This window comes from Dermacentor albipictus, chromosome 6 (genome assembly GCF_038994185.2).
Source record: "Dermacentor albipictus isolate Rhodes 1998 colony chromosome 6, USDA_Dalb.pri_finalv2, whole genome shotgun sequence".
NCBI classification, from domain to species: Eukaryota; Metazoa; Arthropoda; class Arachnida; order Ixodida; family Ixodidae; genus Dermacentor; species Dermacentor albipictus.
Window position 1 is genome coordinate 139,098,584 of NC_091826.1, and position 17,611 is coordinate 139,116,194.

A 17,611-nucleotide genomic window follows, 5' to 3' on the forward strand; every position below is an offset into this window, starting at 1 on the left:
TGCTGGGCGTGGCCCCCCACTTGCCTGCCGCTGCCGACACAACATCCTTTGGCGACGAAGATGGGATTCCCGCTGCGGTTCCGACCGAAGCCCCGGGAAACCAACGAGCTTCGTAAGTGAAGCGTCCCTTCCTGTGTCTGCACGGCAGGCAAACGCCGCCGACGCACTTGGCGTCGCGAGGCTTCCGAGCCTAGGCCTTCTCGCCCCCTTTGTTCCGCCCTGCTCCATTCTACTCGAGCTCCGGCTTGTTTTCTGCACTGCCTCCTGCACGCTACCGGGCATGGCTTCTTTTACGGCGAGCCTTCCCGTTTTTCTTGAAGTGCCCGGGCCACCGTTAATTTCATGGTATCGATGGAAAAACATTTTTCAGGCCCACCTCGAAGCGGCCAGCGGTGGCGACTGGACAGACACGCGACGAGCGTCCACGCTCGTCAGCGCTCTCGGGTGTGCAGGACAACGGAAGTACTTTGCAGACGAGGAGCAGGAAGCAGCAAGGCAGTTAACCGGCGCAGCGTCAGCGTCAAGCGAAGCAGCAAGGCAGTCGACCGGCGCAGCGTCAACGTCAAGTGATGCGGTCCCGCCAGCGTCAGAGTTCCAGAAACTCTTGCAGCGGCTTGACCGGCTGTTCGCCGCGTCAACAAATGTTCTAGCGGAGAGGCACGAATTCACCAGTCAAAGGCAGTTCGAGGGAGAAGGATTCCTGGAATTCGTGACCGCATTGAAGGAGAAGGCGGTACAGTGCAACTTCGGCACAACCTACAACGAGCGCGTCCGAGACCAAATAATACATGGGGTAGCGAACGTCAGCATTCGCGAAAAGTTATTGGCTCATGGCGAAACCCTGTCCCTGGACAAGGCAGAAGAAATTGGACGCTCGTTAGAAGCCCTGCATCGAGCGAACCGCACGTTCGACTCCGAGAAAATACAAAGAATCGAGGCAGCTCAACTTGGCACTCCGTCGACGAGCCAAGATGGCCGACTTCTTTCGGGGAGCCGCCAAGATGGCCGACGTAGTCCGGGAGGCCATGAAGATGGCCGACTTCTTTCGAAGAGCCGCCAAGATGGCCGACGTCTTCCAAGAGGCCGCCCAGATAATCGACATTTTCCACGAGGCTCCTCCGGGACCCGCAATGAAGCACAGGATGTGAAGTACCCTAATTTCGACCGTAGTTCATGCGATCGGTGTGGCAGCACAAAGCATATTGCAACGTACAGGAATTGTCCCACAAGGAACTGGCGGTGCAACGCCTGCCACACGTTGGGCCATTTTGCATCAGTATGCTGAAAAACCCGTACTGTTCAGCACGTCTTTTCCGCAGGACAGCCATCCGCGTCTGTCTTGACGGTGAGCACTTTGGAAGCTAAAAGGGATTTACAAGTCCCGGTGGTGGTTAACGGCGTCGCCATGCGGCTCCTCGTGGACACAGGAGCATTGATGTCTCATTGATGACGGCCGAGGATTTTGGAAAGCACTTTGGTCGACAGCACAGACTGTCAAAAACAGCAGTGGACTTGAGGAATTTCTCCATGCAACGCATCGACATTCAAGGCCTTTTCCAAGCCACTGTCCCATTTCTTCAAAGGTCGTGCTCAGTCACGTTCCACGTAACGTCTACAGGAACATCACTGCTGGGTCTTGACGCCATCCAGCGCTTGGGGATACGAATCGACGGTTTTTTCGCTGACATGCTGCCTGGCTACGCTTCCTCCAGTACAGAGCCCCACAGGTGTGCCTCCGGGTTTTGATCACCTCTTCAGTGGCGAGTTGGGACTCGTCAAAAACTTCGTGCACCGAATACATCGGTGGCAAGGTATGAAACCAGTATCTTCAAAGTTGTGCAGACTACCCCTGGCTCTCCGTGACCAGGTGACAAATGAACTGCGACGTCATCGAGTGCGTCGAGGCTTCTGAGTGGGTGCCTCCACTCGTTGTAGTGCGCAAATAGGATGGAGCCATCCGGCTCTGTGTAGACCTATGGGAACCGAATAAGGCAATTGTCATTGATGCGTATCCTTTGCCGCATGTAGAAGAGTAATTGCAAATGTTTCATGGTGCCACATATTTTTCTAAGCTGGATCTAGCATCTGCTTACCACCAGCTGTTACTGGAAGAAGGTAGCAGAGATATCACTACATTCATAACTCGTGAAGGCTTATTCAGGTTCAAGCGTGTCTTTTTTGGCTTGGCATCTGCGCCAGCAGTGTTTCAGAAAATGATGTCACAAATCTTGCAGAGTTGTAAGAATGTTGTCTGTTACCTTGATGACATTTTGGTATGGGGTCGGACAAAACCTGAGCATGATGCTAACTTAAGAGAAGTCTTGCTTTGCATTTCAAACAGTGGTATGAAAGTGAATGAAAAATGTGTCTTCTCTGTGAGAGAACTGACTTTTCTGGGCCATAAAATTTTAGCTGAAGGCATTTCGCCTACAGAGAGCAAGGTAAAAGCAATCCTGAATGCGCCTGCTCCTACAGATATTAAGTCATTGCAATCTTTCTTAGAATTAGCTGGTTACTATGCCAAGTTCATTGATCATTATGCAGAACTTGTAGAACCGCTTCGCCTCATGCTCAGTCAAGGGCAAAATTTTGCTTGGTCTGATGATGCACAATGTAGCTTCAATCAGTTGAAAGCTCGTCTTACATGTTCCCCTGTCATTAAGATTTTCAACCCTGAATTGCCTGTGGTAGTCACGACTGATGCATCTTATGTTGGTGTTAGTGCTGTGTTACAGCAACCGTATGGTTCTAAGCTAGAAACTGTAGCTTTTGCATCTAGAACTTTGTCTGTAGCTGAACGAAAGTATTCTGTAGGAGAGCGTGAAGCGCTAGCATGTCTGTTCGCATGTGAAAAATGGCATGCTTACCTCTTGGGTAGACGGTTCACTCTTCGAACTGACCATCAAGCAGTAGTTGCATTAGTGTCCGCTGGTGACTCAGGTCGTCGACCTCTTCGCATTTCAAGATGGTCAGCCAGGCTCCTGTATTACAACTTTCAGATTGAATATTGCAAAGGATCAGAAAACCTAGTAGCTGATGCCTTGTCTAGACTTCCAGTAAAGGATTTGCAGAATGTAGTTCAGGAGGAAGAAATAGTATCCTTAGTCACATCGGTCAATGACAAGGAAACAGCGCAACTTGCAACGAGTACAGATGAGACGCTTCAGAAGGTCAGTAAATGCCTAGCAGAAGGTTTGCCTTCTAAGAAAAACATGGACAATGCTTTAATAGCTTACTTTCATGTAAATGAAGAATTGTCCTTTGTAGATGGATTACTCATGCGTGGTGATCGTGTGGTAATACCCAGTATCCTAATACCTACATTTCTACAGCTGGCACATGAAAATCATCAGGGCATAGTACGTACTAAGCAGCTTCTCCGTGAATGCTATTGGTGGCCCCAGATGGATCGCACTGTTGAACAGTATGTAAAGCATTGTCATGTATGTAAGCTGGCAGACAAGTCTGCAAAGCCTCATGTAGCTCCATTGCAACCAGTCGAATGGCCGAACGGGCCTTGGCAGAAATTGGGAATGGACATCATTGGCCCATTAAACACGTCCTACCCTAGGTATCTAGTCACCCTTGTTGATTACTACTCAAAGTGGCCAGAAGTACTTGGTACTAATTCCATCTCCACAGATGATGTCATTAAGCTTCTTGACTGGGCTTTCAGCCGTAAAGGGTTGCCAGACTCTATAGTTACAGACAATAGTCCGCAGTTTGTCTCAAAACAATTCCAAGATTACCTAAAGGAAAAGGGAATCGCTCATTTTTTCTCCTCCAACTATTATCCTCAGGGAAATGGTCAAATAGAAAGGTTCAACCGAGTCATTAAGGAACACCTGCAGGTAGCCAGGCTTGAAGGTTGAGATGCTTCGAAAAGCATTTCAGAATTCTTGGGTTCTTATAGGATTACGCCACATGCTACAACGGGTCTCTCCCCAGCTTTCCTGCTTCATGGTCGTCAACCTCATTCAAAGATAGATATTAGCAACTTCAGGTTGCATAAGCACATAGCAGTTCAGGACAGTTTTCTTCCACAAGTTCGCGAGAGAGTCTCGCAGAAACAGCAGCAAACTAAACGGTATGTAGACAAACGTAGAGGTGCTCAGGCAACTCGTATCAAGGTGGGAGACTCCGTCAAAGTAAAACTTGCCAAGAAAGGATTTTTTAAGTACAGTACGCCTCGTACAGTTAAGGCCCAGGTAGGACCATCCTCTCTTGTACTCAGTGATGGGAAGACGTGGAATGCATCTAAGTTAGCCACAATAGTAGATAATTCAAAACATAGTACATTGTCCACAACTGATAAAGATTTTTTGTACTCGTATTCAAACCTGGATAGTCATTCCGATGACTTATCTGTCGTGACATCGTCCTTTCATAGGCATCAGTTAAGTAGTGCGTCTGACTGTATCACTTCCGAGTCTACACAGTCAGCAATCGTTTCTGATTCCGTGGGGGAATCGGTAGCATCCCAGCACTTGTTGGGACATCGAGAGAAGCTTCCTGGGCAACCCTCTCCAGCTTTGAGCGACAACCACATTCAATTTTCCAACCAGGGGGAGGGAAATAGTAGTGGGACGACTGGGTCTTTAAAGTCGACCGATACGCGTCGCAACCCCCAAAGTTCTTCTGACGTATGCACGCGTCCTCATCGTGTCAAAAAACGGCCTCCGTGGCTCGATGATTATGTTTCTTGAATGTAGAGCGTTTTGCCGTCTTCGAACTGCCATGGCTAGGGGCCTCGCTGTGACATTTAGGAGACAGTTCACATTTTTCGTTCACACAGGTAAAATGTGTTCCTTGTTGTGGTGCAGTGAGTTTTGTGCCGTGTTCCTTTGAGTTTTGTGCCGTGTTCCTTGTCGGACTTTGTTTGAGTGACTACCTGTGTTTTGGTGCCCAAGACTGGTGCGCGTGTGTGTGAACTTGGGCGGGAACGAACAGAATTTGTCTTTGGACTTATGTGCGCGTCTTGTGTGCGCGTTTCACTGTATGCTTACTTTGTTTCCAGGGGGGGATGATGTAGTATAGTGTCGCCCCCTGCCAGGTCTCTGTGTTACCATACATTTATGTTTTGTAGTTGTTTAGCTAGATGGCGCACCTCCCTTTTGTCATGTGACGAGCTTGGACCAATCAGGAGGTGTCATCTGGCTTGTGAAGTCTTTATTAGTAATAAACGGCTGCGGGTCGGCTCAGTCTTCGTTCCGGTTTTCATCGGGAGCAGTTAGCTCCGTGTCATCCTTCTCTGTGTTGGCGCTCGCCGCGCGTTTGCTGGGCGTGGGCCCCCACTTGCCTGCCGCTGCCGACACAACAGCCCTCAACTTTTCTATGTTTTCTATGGGGAAATAACCCACTTACTGCAATGTCCCAATGCCGCATTATCGGTTATAACAATCAAGTCTGGCTGCTGGGTGTCCGTGCCGAAAGGTAATGGAATGCGAAATCGTTGAAAAGAAAAAGTGAAATGCAAGCTGCTGCACGATCACCCACCACCACCCCTGCCGCCACGCGCATCTCTCCCGTCGCCCTTCCCAACACGAATGGGCTGTGCCCACAGCTCTCTGGGCCAAGACGTGAATGTAGCGCGCCAACTGCGCCGACAACACTGCCAGCACTGCTCCCTGGGCCCTCACAGTTGGTTCTTTATTCTGTGGCCCTCATCTGTGCAAACCTGCTAACGGATTAAGCCCTCATGCTTGTCTTTGTTCGTTGCATTGAAGGCGTTCTTAGCTACTTAGTATATCAGCTTCGTTCAACTCACCGCCAAAACAAAATATGGCTGATCCGACCGCTGATCATCGGCAATGCATGACGTTGCAGGTGAAAAGAAAGCGCACTGCTGTACATGTGGAAACGAAGGGCTTCTAACCAACTAGGCGACCTTCGCAAACGTGCTTGCATCGAATAGCAACATTGATGACCACGACGGCAGCGCTGACGCGATAGGCCAGGCTGCCTCAAAATTGCCCCCGCGGGAGGTACCGTGGATGATTCAGTCCCTCACGGGCTTGTTTTTGTGAGGGCCCTTCCGCTTCACTATGTAGAGCACGTGGATGCCTTGGAGAAGGATGTCGGCAAGCTTAGAGTAAAGCAAGCAAGGCTGACGGACATGCGGTTTTCTTGGGCAAGCCAGTGGGAAGTACGTGGCGAGATGCTTGTGGCGATCTCGTCCCAGCGTTTCTTCTGGATTCCTCAAGCCGAGATGCTGCCACAGCAACTTTCTCGCGTTCTTTAACCCTTTGAAGGTTTTCGCCGTACATGTACGGCGGCGGTTTTCTGTCCCGCAAGGTCTTTGCCGTACGGGTACGGTTCCGACCCTCCGTTTGAAATTTCGCGCCATAATGACAATGCGGGCTCACCGAGAGGTGCTGCCACCTCTTAGCACTTACAAGAAGCGTTTGAAATTTGCGCTACCTTCTTGGGGAGATAAACAGAACTGATTGCTAGCTTCAGCGCGTCGCTCAGACTGCGGCAACGCCCCTTTGGCGGTTTCGGTTTCGCCGCGTGATCGCAACGGAGGCGCACAAAACGTCATTTTCTTTGTCGGCACTCTCTTGCAGGCCGGTGGAAGTTGATTTCTATCTTGATTGGCGCTGCTCTTAGCTTGTTTATCAGCAACGTTCGCGATAGCAAGGTATTCTCGCTCTCAGTGGCAACGCGCTTACGCGGTTTCGGTTCCGCCGCGTGATCGCAACGGAGGCGCGCGAAACGTGGTTTTTCTCTTTGTTGGCACGCTCTCGCAGGGGCGGCGGAAGTTGATTTCTATCTTGATTGGCACTGCTCTTAGCTTGTTTATCACCACTTGCTTATCAGCGCCGTTCGCGAAGTATTCTCGCCCTCCGTGGCAACGCGCTCACGCGAGAGGGTGCATCAGACCTCTGCCCAAGGCAGCCACACGCAGAGATTTCATGTGTGCGCCAACACAACCCCTCGCTCCAAGATAACAGACACGCATTTTAGGTGTGCAGACTGCGATAAGGCGCTGTGCATAGACCCGTGTTTCAAGGAGTACCACGCTCGGAAGTACTATTGACCATTTTGCAGTTCTGAGTGATGCCGACACCAGAATACTGTTCCTAATTATTTTTTAGTATTTATTCCCGACTTTATACATTTTGTACATTCAAGATCTGCAATAAAGTAATTTGACCACCTGGGAAAGTCTTTTTTTCAAAATAATTCGACCCTCAAAGAGTTAAAAGGCACCTTTTTGGGCGACCAAAGCGATACCTCGGCAAAGCTCGTATGTCACTGGCCGCCCGTGACTTCTCTTTGCAGTTACAGCAGCGCCATTCTTGAACGCCGACAGCCGCTGCTTGCTAACAACACGCGATCGCAGCGTGCAGGAACCACAGTTAAACGAGTCAACACAGTCTGAAGCTGAATGGAGGAAGGTGTTGGGGAGAACTGGCCTCCCTGCTATTATAGTTTTCTCCAAACAGCTATGCCATCCCCCATTTTGATTTCTTTTTTCATGCAACCTGGTTATAATAGTTATCAATTATAACAAGTGAATTTTTGTGGCACTTTAATATTGTTACAAGTGGGTTCGATTCTACAGCGTATCTCACTCGTATAAAGTCGTTAGTGGCATCTGTGATCTTTCTGCCTTCCTTGTGGTTGTGCCCTTGTGCTACACCATCTCAATAAATAAGTACCAACTAGCCCAACATGTCCTTCTGCAATCTGTCTTGCTTATCTCAAATTTGTTTTGAGTTTTTAAGTCTTTGAGTTGATTTACTGTAGCCATAATGGACTCCTGCAGGCAGAGACCGAGGTGAGACCACCGCCATCATGCTGGGGACCCGAGGCCTCGGACTCCTCGTCCTCTTCCCCAAGGGGAGGCAAGCGCAAGGTTTGTTTGTGGCAGCTCCAATCAATCTACGGCATCCCTCTGATGATCATGTGATCAGTACGGATGAGCACCATGCATGTGAATGATCGTAACTGATCTTGTGGTAGTGAAACGTACCACTTGCAATCAGCTGCCCACCAACGTCGCATAATTGCATGATTTGGGCCAAACCATCCTGTTAACATCAAAGAACTGCAATTTGCTGACCACGCAAGCTGTATTTCACCACTGCAGTGAAACCGCATTGAACCATAGTTGGCCGGAGCGCGGAAGAATTGTGTACTAAACAATAGTACTGTTTAACCGAAATAGCATGAGATCACCCACTTATCTGTCAAAAACGGAACTCAGAGAGAGTGCGATGAAAGGGGAAAAAAACATGCACTATTTATTCACTTCGTGTAACAAAAGTGTTATTTTTGTTCGATGTCATGGCAGCCTAGCAATGACAACAGCAGCCTCAAACTTACTGAAGCTGCGAGCCAGCTTTTCAGCCCGCCCCCTCTTCTCGGCAAGCACTCGCATGGCAGATTCCTCATTGGCGTTACGTATTCTCCGTGCACGCGCACGGTAGCACTGCAGAAGTCGTGGGGCGCCTTTTTCATTGCGAGGTGTTGTTCTCGTCGCGACGATTGCATTCATGAGGCTGACGTAACGCGCAGCTTCTGCCACTGTCGGGCCTGAATGTCCCATGCTGTCGCTTTCCGTGTCATCCTCATCACTGTCGCTAGTCGATACTTTGGCAACAACAGAGGCAACGATGACGAAAAGTCGAACCTCTTAGCTGACATCCATTCGCGGTCACATCAGCGCTGCCGAGCAACTTCTTCACATTCCAAAATCCACACACCGTAGTCAACAGCAGATCCCTGACACATGCCAGCGGCGCCTTCTTCATGTCGCATTTGATAGCACGAACAATGTCTAATTTTTCTTCTATGCTGAGCACCCGGTGTCTTTTTTATCCGAATTTCAGCATGACGCCAGTCCTCGCTTGCACGACGCCACGATGCTCTCTGGCATGCCGCTAAAATTATGTTGATGTTGATGTGGCTTCATGTACAAACGCACAGGGCGCTTGGAGGCCGTTGTGCCGATCTCTGAGGCTTGTTCTGCCGGGCCGCCCGATGAAGACGATGCACTGCCGCGTTTGCGCGACGAAGAGTGGAACTGCGACGTGTTAACCGATATGTACGCGAGAAGCTGGTATGGTTTATGCTGACATAAAACACATTATGTTGAATGGCCGCTAAGTCGGGGATTTGACTTTACTACTTTTAAAACGAAACTACTGTATAAGCAGGTACGGCTTAACGAGGTTTTACTGTAGTACATGCTCCGCTTGTGTTCTACCCATAGTTTGCTCATTCAGACTCGGACCAACCCATGAGTCTTGGGGAGCCCCGCAGAGTAGAGTTTGAGTCCAAGTGAGCCCGGCTGAGTAAATTGTTATTTATGAGTGAGTCGGAATTAGTTCCACTCATTTTGCCGACCTATGATTCCACTTAATCCGTTGTTGTCGAGTAGCTTAACTGATGCCACATTCTATGTGCTAGTTAGCACTGGTGCACATAATTTTGTATTGCTGTTCAAGGCAGCTAAAGGTAGCGGAAGGTTTCAGGCTATTTGGTACCTCGTTGAACAGTTTGCATAGGAGGGTTCTCTCAAGCCGCCTTGACACGTAAGGCTAAGGCTTGACTCTACCAACTCCCTGCTGCTCGCCTTGCACGGCCGGGCTTCGGCGGTACCAGGATAAGCAGATACGCGACAACACACTGTTGAAAAACAAGTGCATCAACGTTCTATAGATAGTGGTAATGTTTCTGTGATATTATCTTAGAAATTTTAAATTTATATGTCAACAACTTTATTTACAAATTTCTCCTCCTTTTGGGCTTGTCCCAAGCCTGAACAACTTACAGAATGTGACTGAAGTTTTGTTCAAAGCACTGTGCATTCCAAAATGAATGGTTGAGGGCATGAAATTCTTAGAAATATTTATTTACAACATGATTTCTTTTAGTTCTTATGTGTTATGAGGTGACTTACAGCAGGCACCTAGATTGGTAACAACTAGTTAAATCATACTGCGAATTGACGCTCCGATAAGACGAAGCAGATAGTTTGTTGTCTTGAGCTTTTACCAGCCGGCAGGAAACAGAGGGTAGGTTGGCGGTACTTAGCTTGGCCACCGCGGGCCAAGCTAAGTACCGCCAACCTACCCTCCTTCTCCACGCTCCTCTCCTCTCACCCCCTTAGCTTCCGGCGTGAAGCGGAACTTACTTAGCTTCAACTTCCTGTTCCGAGTGGAAGTGACGCTGTTTTTAAGCGTTGTTTACTTTCGCGTCGATAGAGAGGCTTTAATTGCACCAGCTGCGGTTGAAACTGTGAATGCGATTCCATCCAAGAACCACCGCCTATTGTAATCAGCGATCTGGTCGTGTTCGCTGTTTCGCGTCAACCTGCGACGGGTTGTGCCACGAGAGACAACGTACAGTGGAATGTAGTGCCTGGGCGCTTGGAGACCGCTCCCGTTTTTTGTGCATTTGGAAAACAGCGGCCGCAAACTACTACTTCAGCGGAATACAACAGCTTGTCCCCTTTGAATTCTTCTTGTTTTGAAGCATACATCCCCTCCAGCCAGCACGTATGGAGGGACTTTAGTGAAGGAGTTCGCGACGCCAATTTGTACAGCAGACGCATAGAGTTTATACTGTTGATTCTGAGGTTGAACTTGTCTCGTACGATCGAAGGTAGCGAACGTCCCAAGTGCGTGCACTATGTGAAGGACTGCAATGACGTGGAGCTATGAAATATAACAAGTTCAAATTTGCATGGAGGGCATTCAGTGACATGGTGAAAACAAGTGTGCTTTTCTTGTGCGATATGAGCGGAGGTGTGCAGTGAATTGGTGCGTGTGCGCGTGTTGTGTAACGCGTGCAAAGGTGGACGGCGAATCGTGTGGATGACGCGAGCATCTGCTCGCGTGTACGGTGAATTATGTTCGTGTGTTGTGGCGTGAGCCAAGGTGTACGGCGAATTATGTGTTGCAACGTGAAATTACGATGGCTATTTTTTTTTATTGCGAGTGTTCAGGAGGCGAACACGGCAGTATTTCGGGCGGTAGGTGTGTCATACTTCTGTTGTCGCGCTTGTATCCGTCCCTGGCCTAAGCGCTAAAGCACTTCCATCTACGCGCCACCGAAGTTTTATGCCAGCAGAAGCGAGGATGGAGGGGCTTTGTTTAGCCTTACTTACTCAACTTTACTCAAAGCGTCCAAATTTTGATGTACGTCAGTTTAGTTATTGGTCGAAAAGACACCTACTTGTTTGGTGAAGTGGAGCAGCGTTGATTTGCTGAATGCTTTCAGAGTTATTCAAGCTTTGTGAAGTAAATGTGAAATTGGCTTATACCTACTGCTATTGTATGAACAAATACTGTGCGTTGCATGTACCACTCTGTCAACACTTCATATGCCTACATTTTGTATATATTCTGTTCGTAAAGGCCAACTGTCCTCCACCTTGCAGTAAAAAGAAAGTTCATACAGGATGTACCAATACGTGCTTCTTTCATAACTGATGCTCTCCGCACTTTGTCAGCGAAAGAGGACGACAGGCAAAGCGTGTGCACGCAGCCTACGCAAACAAGCGCGTAGATGCACGCGAATGATGCTTGGTGGAATGGCTAGTGCGAGCAACTCAGATTTGCACCGGTTGCTTAGCACGGGCGCCTCACCATCGTCTGCAATGGGAGCGGAAATTCTCGCAGCGCAACTACAGGAAGCGGAAACGCCGGAACCGGAAATACCGGAAGCGGAAATGCCGGAACCGGATTTGGTGTGAGGGGAAAAGGCGGCGCACACAAAGGTTGGCGCTACTTAAGAGAGCGGCGGTGGCACGTAGATGCAGGGGCTTTAGGAACTAGTAGTCGCAGAAGCGTACGGCATTTGAGCTCGTTGGTTCATGATTACGAGCAGAAAACAGCACTAAGTGACAGAACGAAGGAACACACGGTAGTGGTACAAGCATGCAGTAGTAGAACAAAAGTAGTCCTGTGTCCTTCTCTGTCGTTTAGCGCTGTTTTGTGCTCATAGCAGGGGCAGTGGATGCAGTAGGTGAGTAGTATGCATGATTTACTCCGTGCCAAGTGTGGAGGCGAACGCAAACAAGCCATCCACTCAGACGATTGCATCAACAGGAGAAGAGAAACCACTAACCAGGATTTCAATGTTAGATTGAGTGCACAAGAGAGCTGGGGTTTAACTACCAGCAAAAGAAGCAGAAAAGAAACAGCATAAGAAGTCTGTTAGAATGAACATAACGCATAGAGCAAACTTTAGCAACAATCTAGCAATGGTGGAAAGGTAATATAAACTATGGAACAAGCAGAATACATTAGGCTCTTTGGAGGCTGGATTGTAAATTTGTTGCAAATATTGTTTTAATCATTAGCGCTACCCAGTTAGTGTTAAGATTGCAAGATATAAAAAGGAATAGCCAAACCTTTCTCTAGCATGAACATGCAACGATTACTCCGCATGCTTGCGTGTTGCTCAAAAAAATTTTGCTTTTCACGTATGCCAAGCACATGAAGTTGCAATTTGTAATTTGTTTTGATCAACTCATAATCAACAAAAAGCAGTTTATTCACAATGCTGAGTCTGATACATCTGTCACATGTTGCATCTGCACATCAACAGAAAACTTTAAGAACGAAAAGATGGCCAGCAACAGAGGTGAAATGGACTGCATTATATCAGGCGGATGAATTCAATACAATTTGCAAACAATAAAGAACTGACAAGGTAACAGACAGCAATCCTTATATAGCTATGAGCTGGAAAGACTAACTGCAACAAAAGTAAAGGTGGTACAGTAAAAATGCATAAACACATATGTGCTTGAAAAGTGCTAATGGTTAAAACAATAGTTGCAGCTAATTCACGATGCAGTCACCAAAGAGCGTTGCTTTCTCCAAAATTCCTGTGACATGACACGGTCCTTGAGGAACAGCCCCTTATTTCCCTAGGTGAGCCTGTCCGAGTACCGGCAGCGGATGCGAGACACTGCCCGGGCCCCCGCTGCCGTAGTAGCAGTGCCCCCTGCCCGAATGGTGGCCAACGAGAGCCCGGACAACAAGCAGCACGGTTCGCTCGGCCGGCCACAAGACGTCCCCTGCGGTGCGTCCGATGCCAGAGCCCTGGACGACGACGAGGCCTGGCCCCAGCGGGAGCGGCTGAGCCAGCGGCTGCGCCGGGAGTTTGGGCTGCTCGACGACGATTCCGACACGGAGAGGGGCACCACCCCGTCAGGTGAGGGGCACGCTGGTGCCTCCTGCAAGATGGAGGAAAGTACTTGAAAGTGTGAGGTAGATGATGATTTTGCCCTTTCGTGCAGCTCGTGTAGTGCCTTTATTCTGTCAGACTTGTCATTTTGTACCTCTGTCAAACGGCACGTGTGGTGTTATTCACAGTAAATGACATTCGTGCCGAGTGTCATTGCGGTCTTGCCTTCCTGTCTACACTACACGGGTATGCACAATGGCATTCGCAATGGATGGCGATGTTTATCGGCACCTCGCCCACGCAGGCAGTCGATGTGTGTACTTTCAAGTTGCCCTTCACCCTGCACCGATCCCTTGGGTTGGTCCTCCCACACTCAGCGATGCACGCGCCTCATCCAGTGCGCTTTTCGCTTCTCATTCCCCACCGACGAAGCTGCAGAGTTGGCTTCTGTGGTTGGTGGATAGGCGGCCCCAGTTTGAAAACAATATGCAGCAAAGGGAAAAAGGACAGGCGAGCGTTTCTAAACATGGCCGACAAGAGTGGTATCACGGCCTACGGGCCGGCAAAGAAGAGAGCCAACCAGCCATAAACCAACAAAGGATCCCCTTTATTTTCTGACACCCAATTATATTCATGGGGGCAACAGCACCACAATCGTTCACAGGGTTTGCAGGCGGGGTATCGAAACCAAAACTAACGACATAACATATTCTCCCCTCCCCCTTAAAACTATCAGTGGTTTAGTTAGCTGTTAGTGGGTTAGTACTGGAAGGTGCTTTGTACATTAACAACTCGCGCTCATAAGGGAAATTTATTTATTTATTTACTTACATACACTGCAGCCCAATGTAGGGCTATAGCAGAGGGGGAACAGTATGCATTGCTATACATTACACATTGTCACGTTCGACGACACGCCACACGTGGTCCCGAACTACCGCTTTATTTCCCGAACGCCAACCTTCCGCACCACACAACCACACTCCGAGTTCCCCCTTTTGCCACTCTCTCCCCGCACGCTCGCATGTTCGCGCCGCTGTCCTCTAATCGTTTGATTACACAATAAGGTCCACTTCGCCGCGGTGCCAATTTCGCCGAAACGCCCTTGGCCGCATCACTCAAGGTATGGGAATCCAGGAGCACAAGGTCACCCTCTTTGATGGTTGTTGGCTGACGATGACGGTCGTAACAGGATTTCTGCACCTTCCAAGCAGCTGCCTGATGTGACCGAGCATACTGGAGGGCCTCTCCAAGGCACCGCTGGAGTTCTGCAGCAAGTGCATGGTGTGCTGCTTTTGGAGGCTCTGTGTCCTCCTTGTCGCTTGTAGGTTCCCATGAAGTGCGCAACTCACGGCCGTAACGCAACAATGCTGGAGTATATCTGGTGACAACACTCTCGGCAGTACGCATGGCAAGGGCGATCTCAGGTATGTGCCGGTCCCAGTCTTTGTGGTTGGAGCAGTATGCCCTGTTACGTTTTGCCTATGACGCGCGGTGTAGCCGGCGCGGATTCAACTGACGCCGGGGCTTCGTTCAAAGCGGCGGACATTTTGGCCCGTTCGGAGCGGCCGCGACGCATCCCCGCCGAGCGCGTCCCGGCATGTTTCAGTGCCACGTGTCTTCGTGTGTGCGTGTGTGTGTGTGTGCCCACGCTTGTCAAAGCGCGGCAGCTGGGGAGAGGAGCTCCCCCAGTGTGAAGCGAGGAGGTCTGACCGGCGCCGGCCCGGCTGATGCGTCACCTCCTTGTCTCTACATGTCTCTCAGTCCGTCCGTGCCTCGCTGTCACGTGGTGTCATCTCGTGACCTTCCTTCTTGCCCGCGACGCCAAGAGTATAAGAGCAGCTGCCCCCGGACGCCAGGAGAGAGGCTCCGATTTCTTCTGTTGAGTAACGTGCTCTCCCGTCTCTCCACTTCGGTCAACCTGACCGCCTGCTCTTTGCGATGCTAGAATAAACAAGTTGTTCTGTTAGCAGTCGACTCATGCTTTGCCGGAACCTTCGGATGCTTCCAGTGTGCCCCAGGCCGCCAGGCCAACGCTACCCTTGGGGCTTGCGACCCATTTGCAACAACGGGCGCCAGCGGTCCGATTGCAATAACGGGTGTCAGCACTGAGGTTCCAACAGCTGGTGGCAGCGCTGAGATTCCAATAACCGGTGCCATCGGTGGGATCCAAACATCTGGTTGCCAGCAGTGAGATCGCGACAACGGAGGCCAGCAGCGAAGATATGCGGTTGACTGTATGCTGAGCAGCACAATGACCATCCGGGAGCAGTGCAACGAGCCCTGTGTGATGACTGGTTGCCTGCAGCGGAACGACTGCGCTGAATTCTTGGCTGCGAGGTTTGGTGAGTGCGGGACTTTCTTCTTCTGAGTTTTGCCAGGCTTTTGTTAGTGTCAGAAACAGAGCTGGTAATTGTGGTTGTCGTTGCTGCCGGGTTAGTTTGCGGCAAGACAATAGTAGGCAGTAGAGAAAGCAGCATTCAGAGCAGCCATGGATTTGAAGTCGTTGCGCAAACCGAAATTGTTGGAGCTTGCAAGAGAGTTGGGTCTGGAGGTCTCAGACAAACTCAGAAAACCAGAACTGCTAAGGGCTATTCTTGAGTTAGGAGCTGAGGATGACGAGTTGTCGGAATGCCTTGAGACCATTGAGGAGAGGGAGACGGCAAAAAGACAGGAGCGTGAACTAAAAGAACGAAAAGAGAAAGAAAAAGAAGAGCGCGATCACGCTTTGGAAATGAAGCGTCTCGAGGTAGAGATGGAACGCGCTCGTAATGGAAGTCAGGCACACGGTGCAGGAGAACGAGTATTGTTTAAAATGACTGACCTGATGCGGCCGTTTAAGCTTGGAGAGGACATTGGTTTGTTCCTGGTTAACTTTGAGCGAACGTGCGAGAAGCAGGGGTTCTCTCGGGAAACGTGGCCACAGCGCTTGCTCACTTTGTTACCCGGCGAGGCGGCCGACGTAGTCGCTCGCTTGGAGAGAGAGGAGGCAGAGGATTTCGACAAAGTGAAATCGAGTCTGCTAAAAAAGTACAGGCTGTCAGCGGAGGCGTTCCGTCGGAAGTTTCGAGAAAATGAGAAAGGGAAAAGTGAGTCATATACACAGTTTGCCTACAGGCTTATGTCAAACATGCAGGAGTGGCTCAAAGAAGAGAAAGCGTTTGGTGACCACAAGAAAGTTCTGCAGTGTTTCGGGCTGGAACAGTTTTATAGTCGGTTACCTGAGAACGTGCGGTACTGCGTCTTGGATAGGCCAGACGTTAGTACGGTGGCTAGAGCCGCTGAGCTAGCCGAAGAGTTTGTGACGCGTCGGGCTCGCGGAGCTAAGGACGGTCAAAAGGGTGAATTTGGCTCCAAGTTTGAGAGGCCGAAGTTCACGCCCATGAGAGCAAAGGGGGACACACGTAGTGCAGATGCGAGTGAAAGCAGTCCGACCGAACGTAAGGAGACGGCGGCAGCCGAAGCCGAACGCAGAAAGCGGTTCGAGACGAGGCAAGCGCGCGTGTGTTATACGTGCCAGAAGCCGGGTCACTTTTCGGCGCAGTGTCCGGAAACAAAAACAAAAGTAGTGTTTTTGTCATTATGCAGCACTGACGAGAACATGAAGCTTCTCGAGCCTTACATGCGAGACCTCCTCGTGAACGGGAAGGAGTGCCGAGTGCTTCGCGATTCCGCAGCTACGATGGATGTAGTTCACCCCTCTTACGTAGAACCCGATATGTTCACGGGCGAGTGCGCATGGATCAAGCAAGCCGTGGAAGCTCATAGCGTGTGTCTGCCCGTAGCAAAAGTGCTCATTGAAGGTCCTTTCGGAGCACTTGAGACGGAGGCGGCGGTGTCATCTATGCTACCCCCCCCAGTACCCGTACCTATTTTCGAACAGGTCCGATCACCTCCTGCGCGAGAAGGAGCTTTTGTTTGGTGAGGCTAGCGTTCAGGCCTTAACCAGATCGAAGGTTCGGGAGCTCGCTGCAAAGGCGGTAGTTGCGGGACCGACGTTGTCGAACGATGAGAAAGGGTCAGAGGCGCAGCAAGCTGATATTCAGAGCACGCCCGAACTGAATAAAATTGAGCCTGTAGCGTTAAAGGCACCAGATACTGGAGAGGAAATTCCCGATGCGGGAAAGTTAGAAGAGCTATCTGCAGATTTGCTCATCGCGCCTACGTCAGACGGACTTAATAGGTTGCTAAAAGTCAGCCGTGCGGCTTTGATAGCCGAGCAAAAGAAGGATGGCAGCCTAGAAAACATACGCTGCATTGTCAAGGAAGGTATCGCCAAGAAAAATGCTCGCTTTGTGGAAAGAGGTGGGGTCCTGTACCGGAAGTATCTAGACCGCAGGGGTGTGGAGTTCGATCAGCTGATCGTGCCTCAATGCTATCGTCAGGATCTGTTGCGCTTGTCGCATGGGGGTTCGTGGTCCGGACACCTAGGAGTTAAGAAAACTAAGGACCGTCTCTTGCA

The 17,611-nt window shown here is 49.9% G+C and overlaps 1 protein-coding gene across 6 annotated transcripts in view; it reads left to right on the forward strand.

The window, feature by feature from the left end:
* The window catches only part of LOC135896103 (inactive histone-lysine N-methyltransferase 2E-like), a 458,065-nt gene that overhangs the window by 397,348 nt on the left and 43,106 nt on the right, over positions 1 to 17,611 (forward strand). For 5 of the 6 annotated variants that reach the window (XR_010562591.2, XM_070541357.1, XM_070541360.1 and 2 more), the window contains 2 exons: positions 7,772 to 7,861; positions 12,894 to 13,176. Coding sequence is in view for 5 of the 6 variants with exons in the window: in XM_070541357.1 (XP_070397458.1) it covers positions 7,772 to 7,861; positions 12,894 to 13,176 (373 nt within the window). In the remaining variant the exon portion in view is untranslated. The remainder of the gene's footprint in view (positions 1 to 7,771; positions 7,862 to 12,893; positions 13,177 to 17,611) is intronic. The other variant, XM_070541359.1, reaches the window with a different exon arrangement.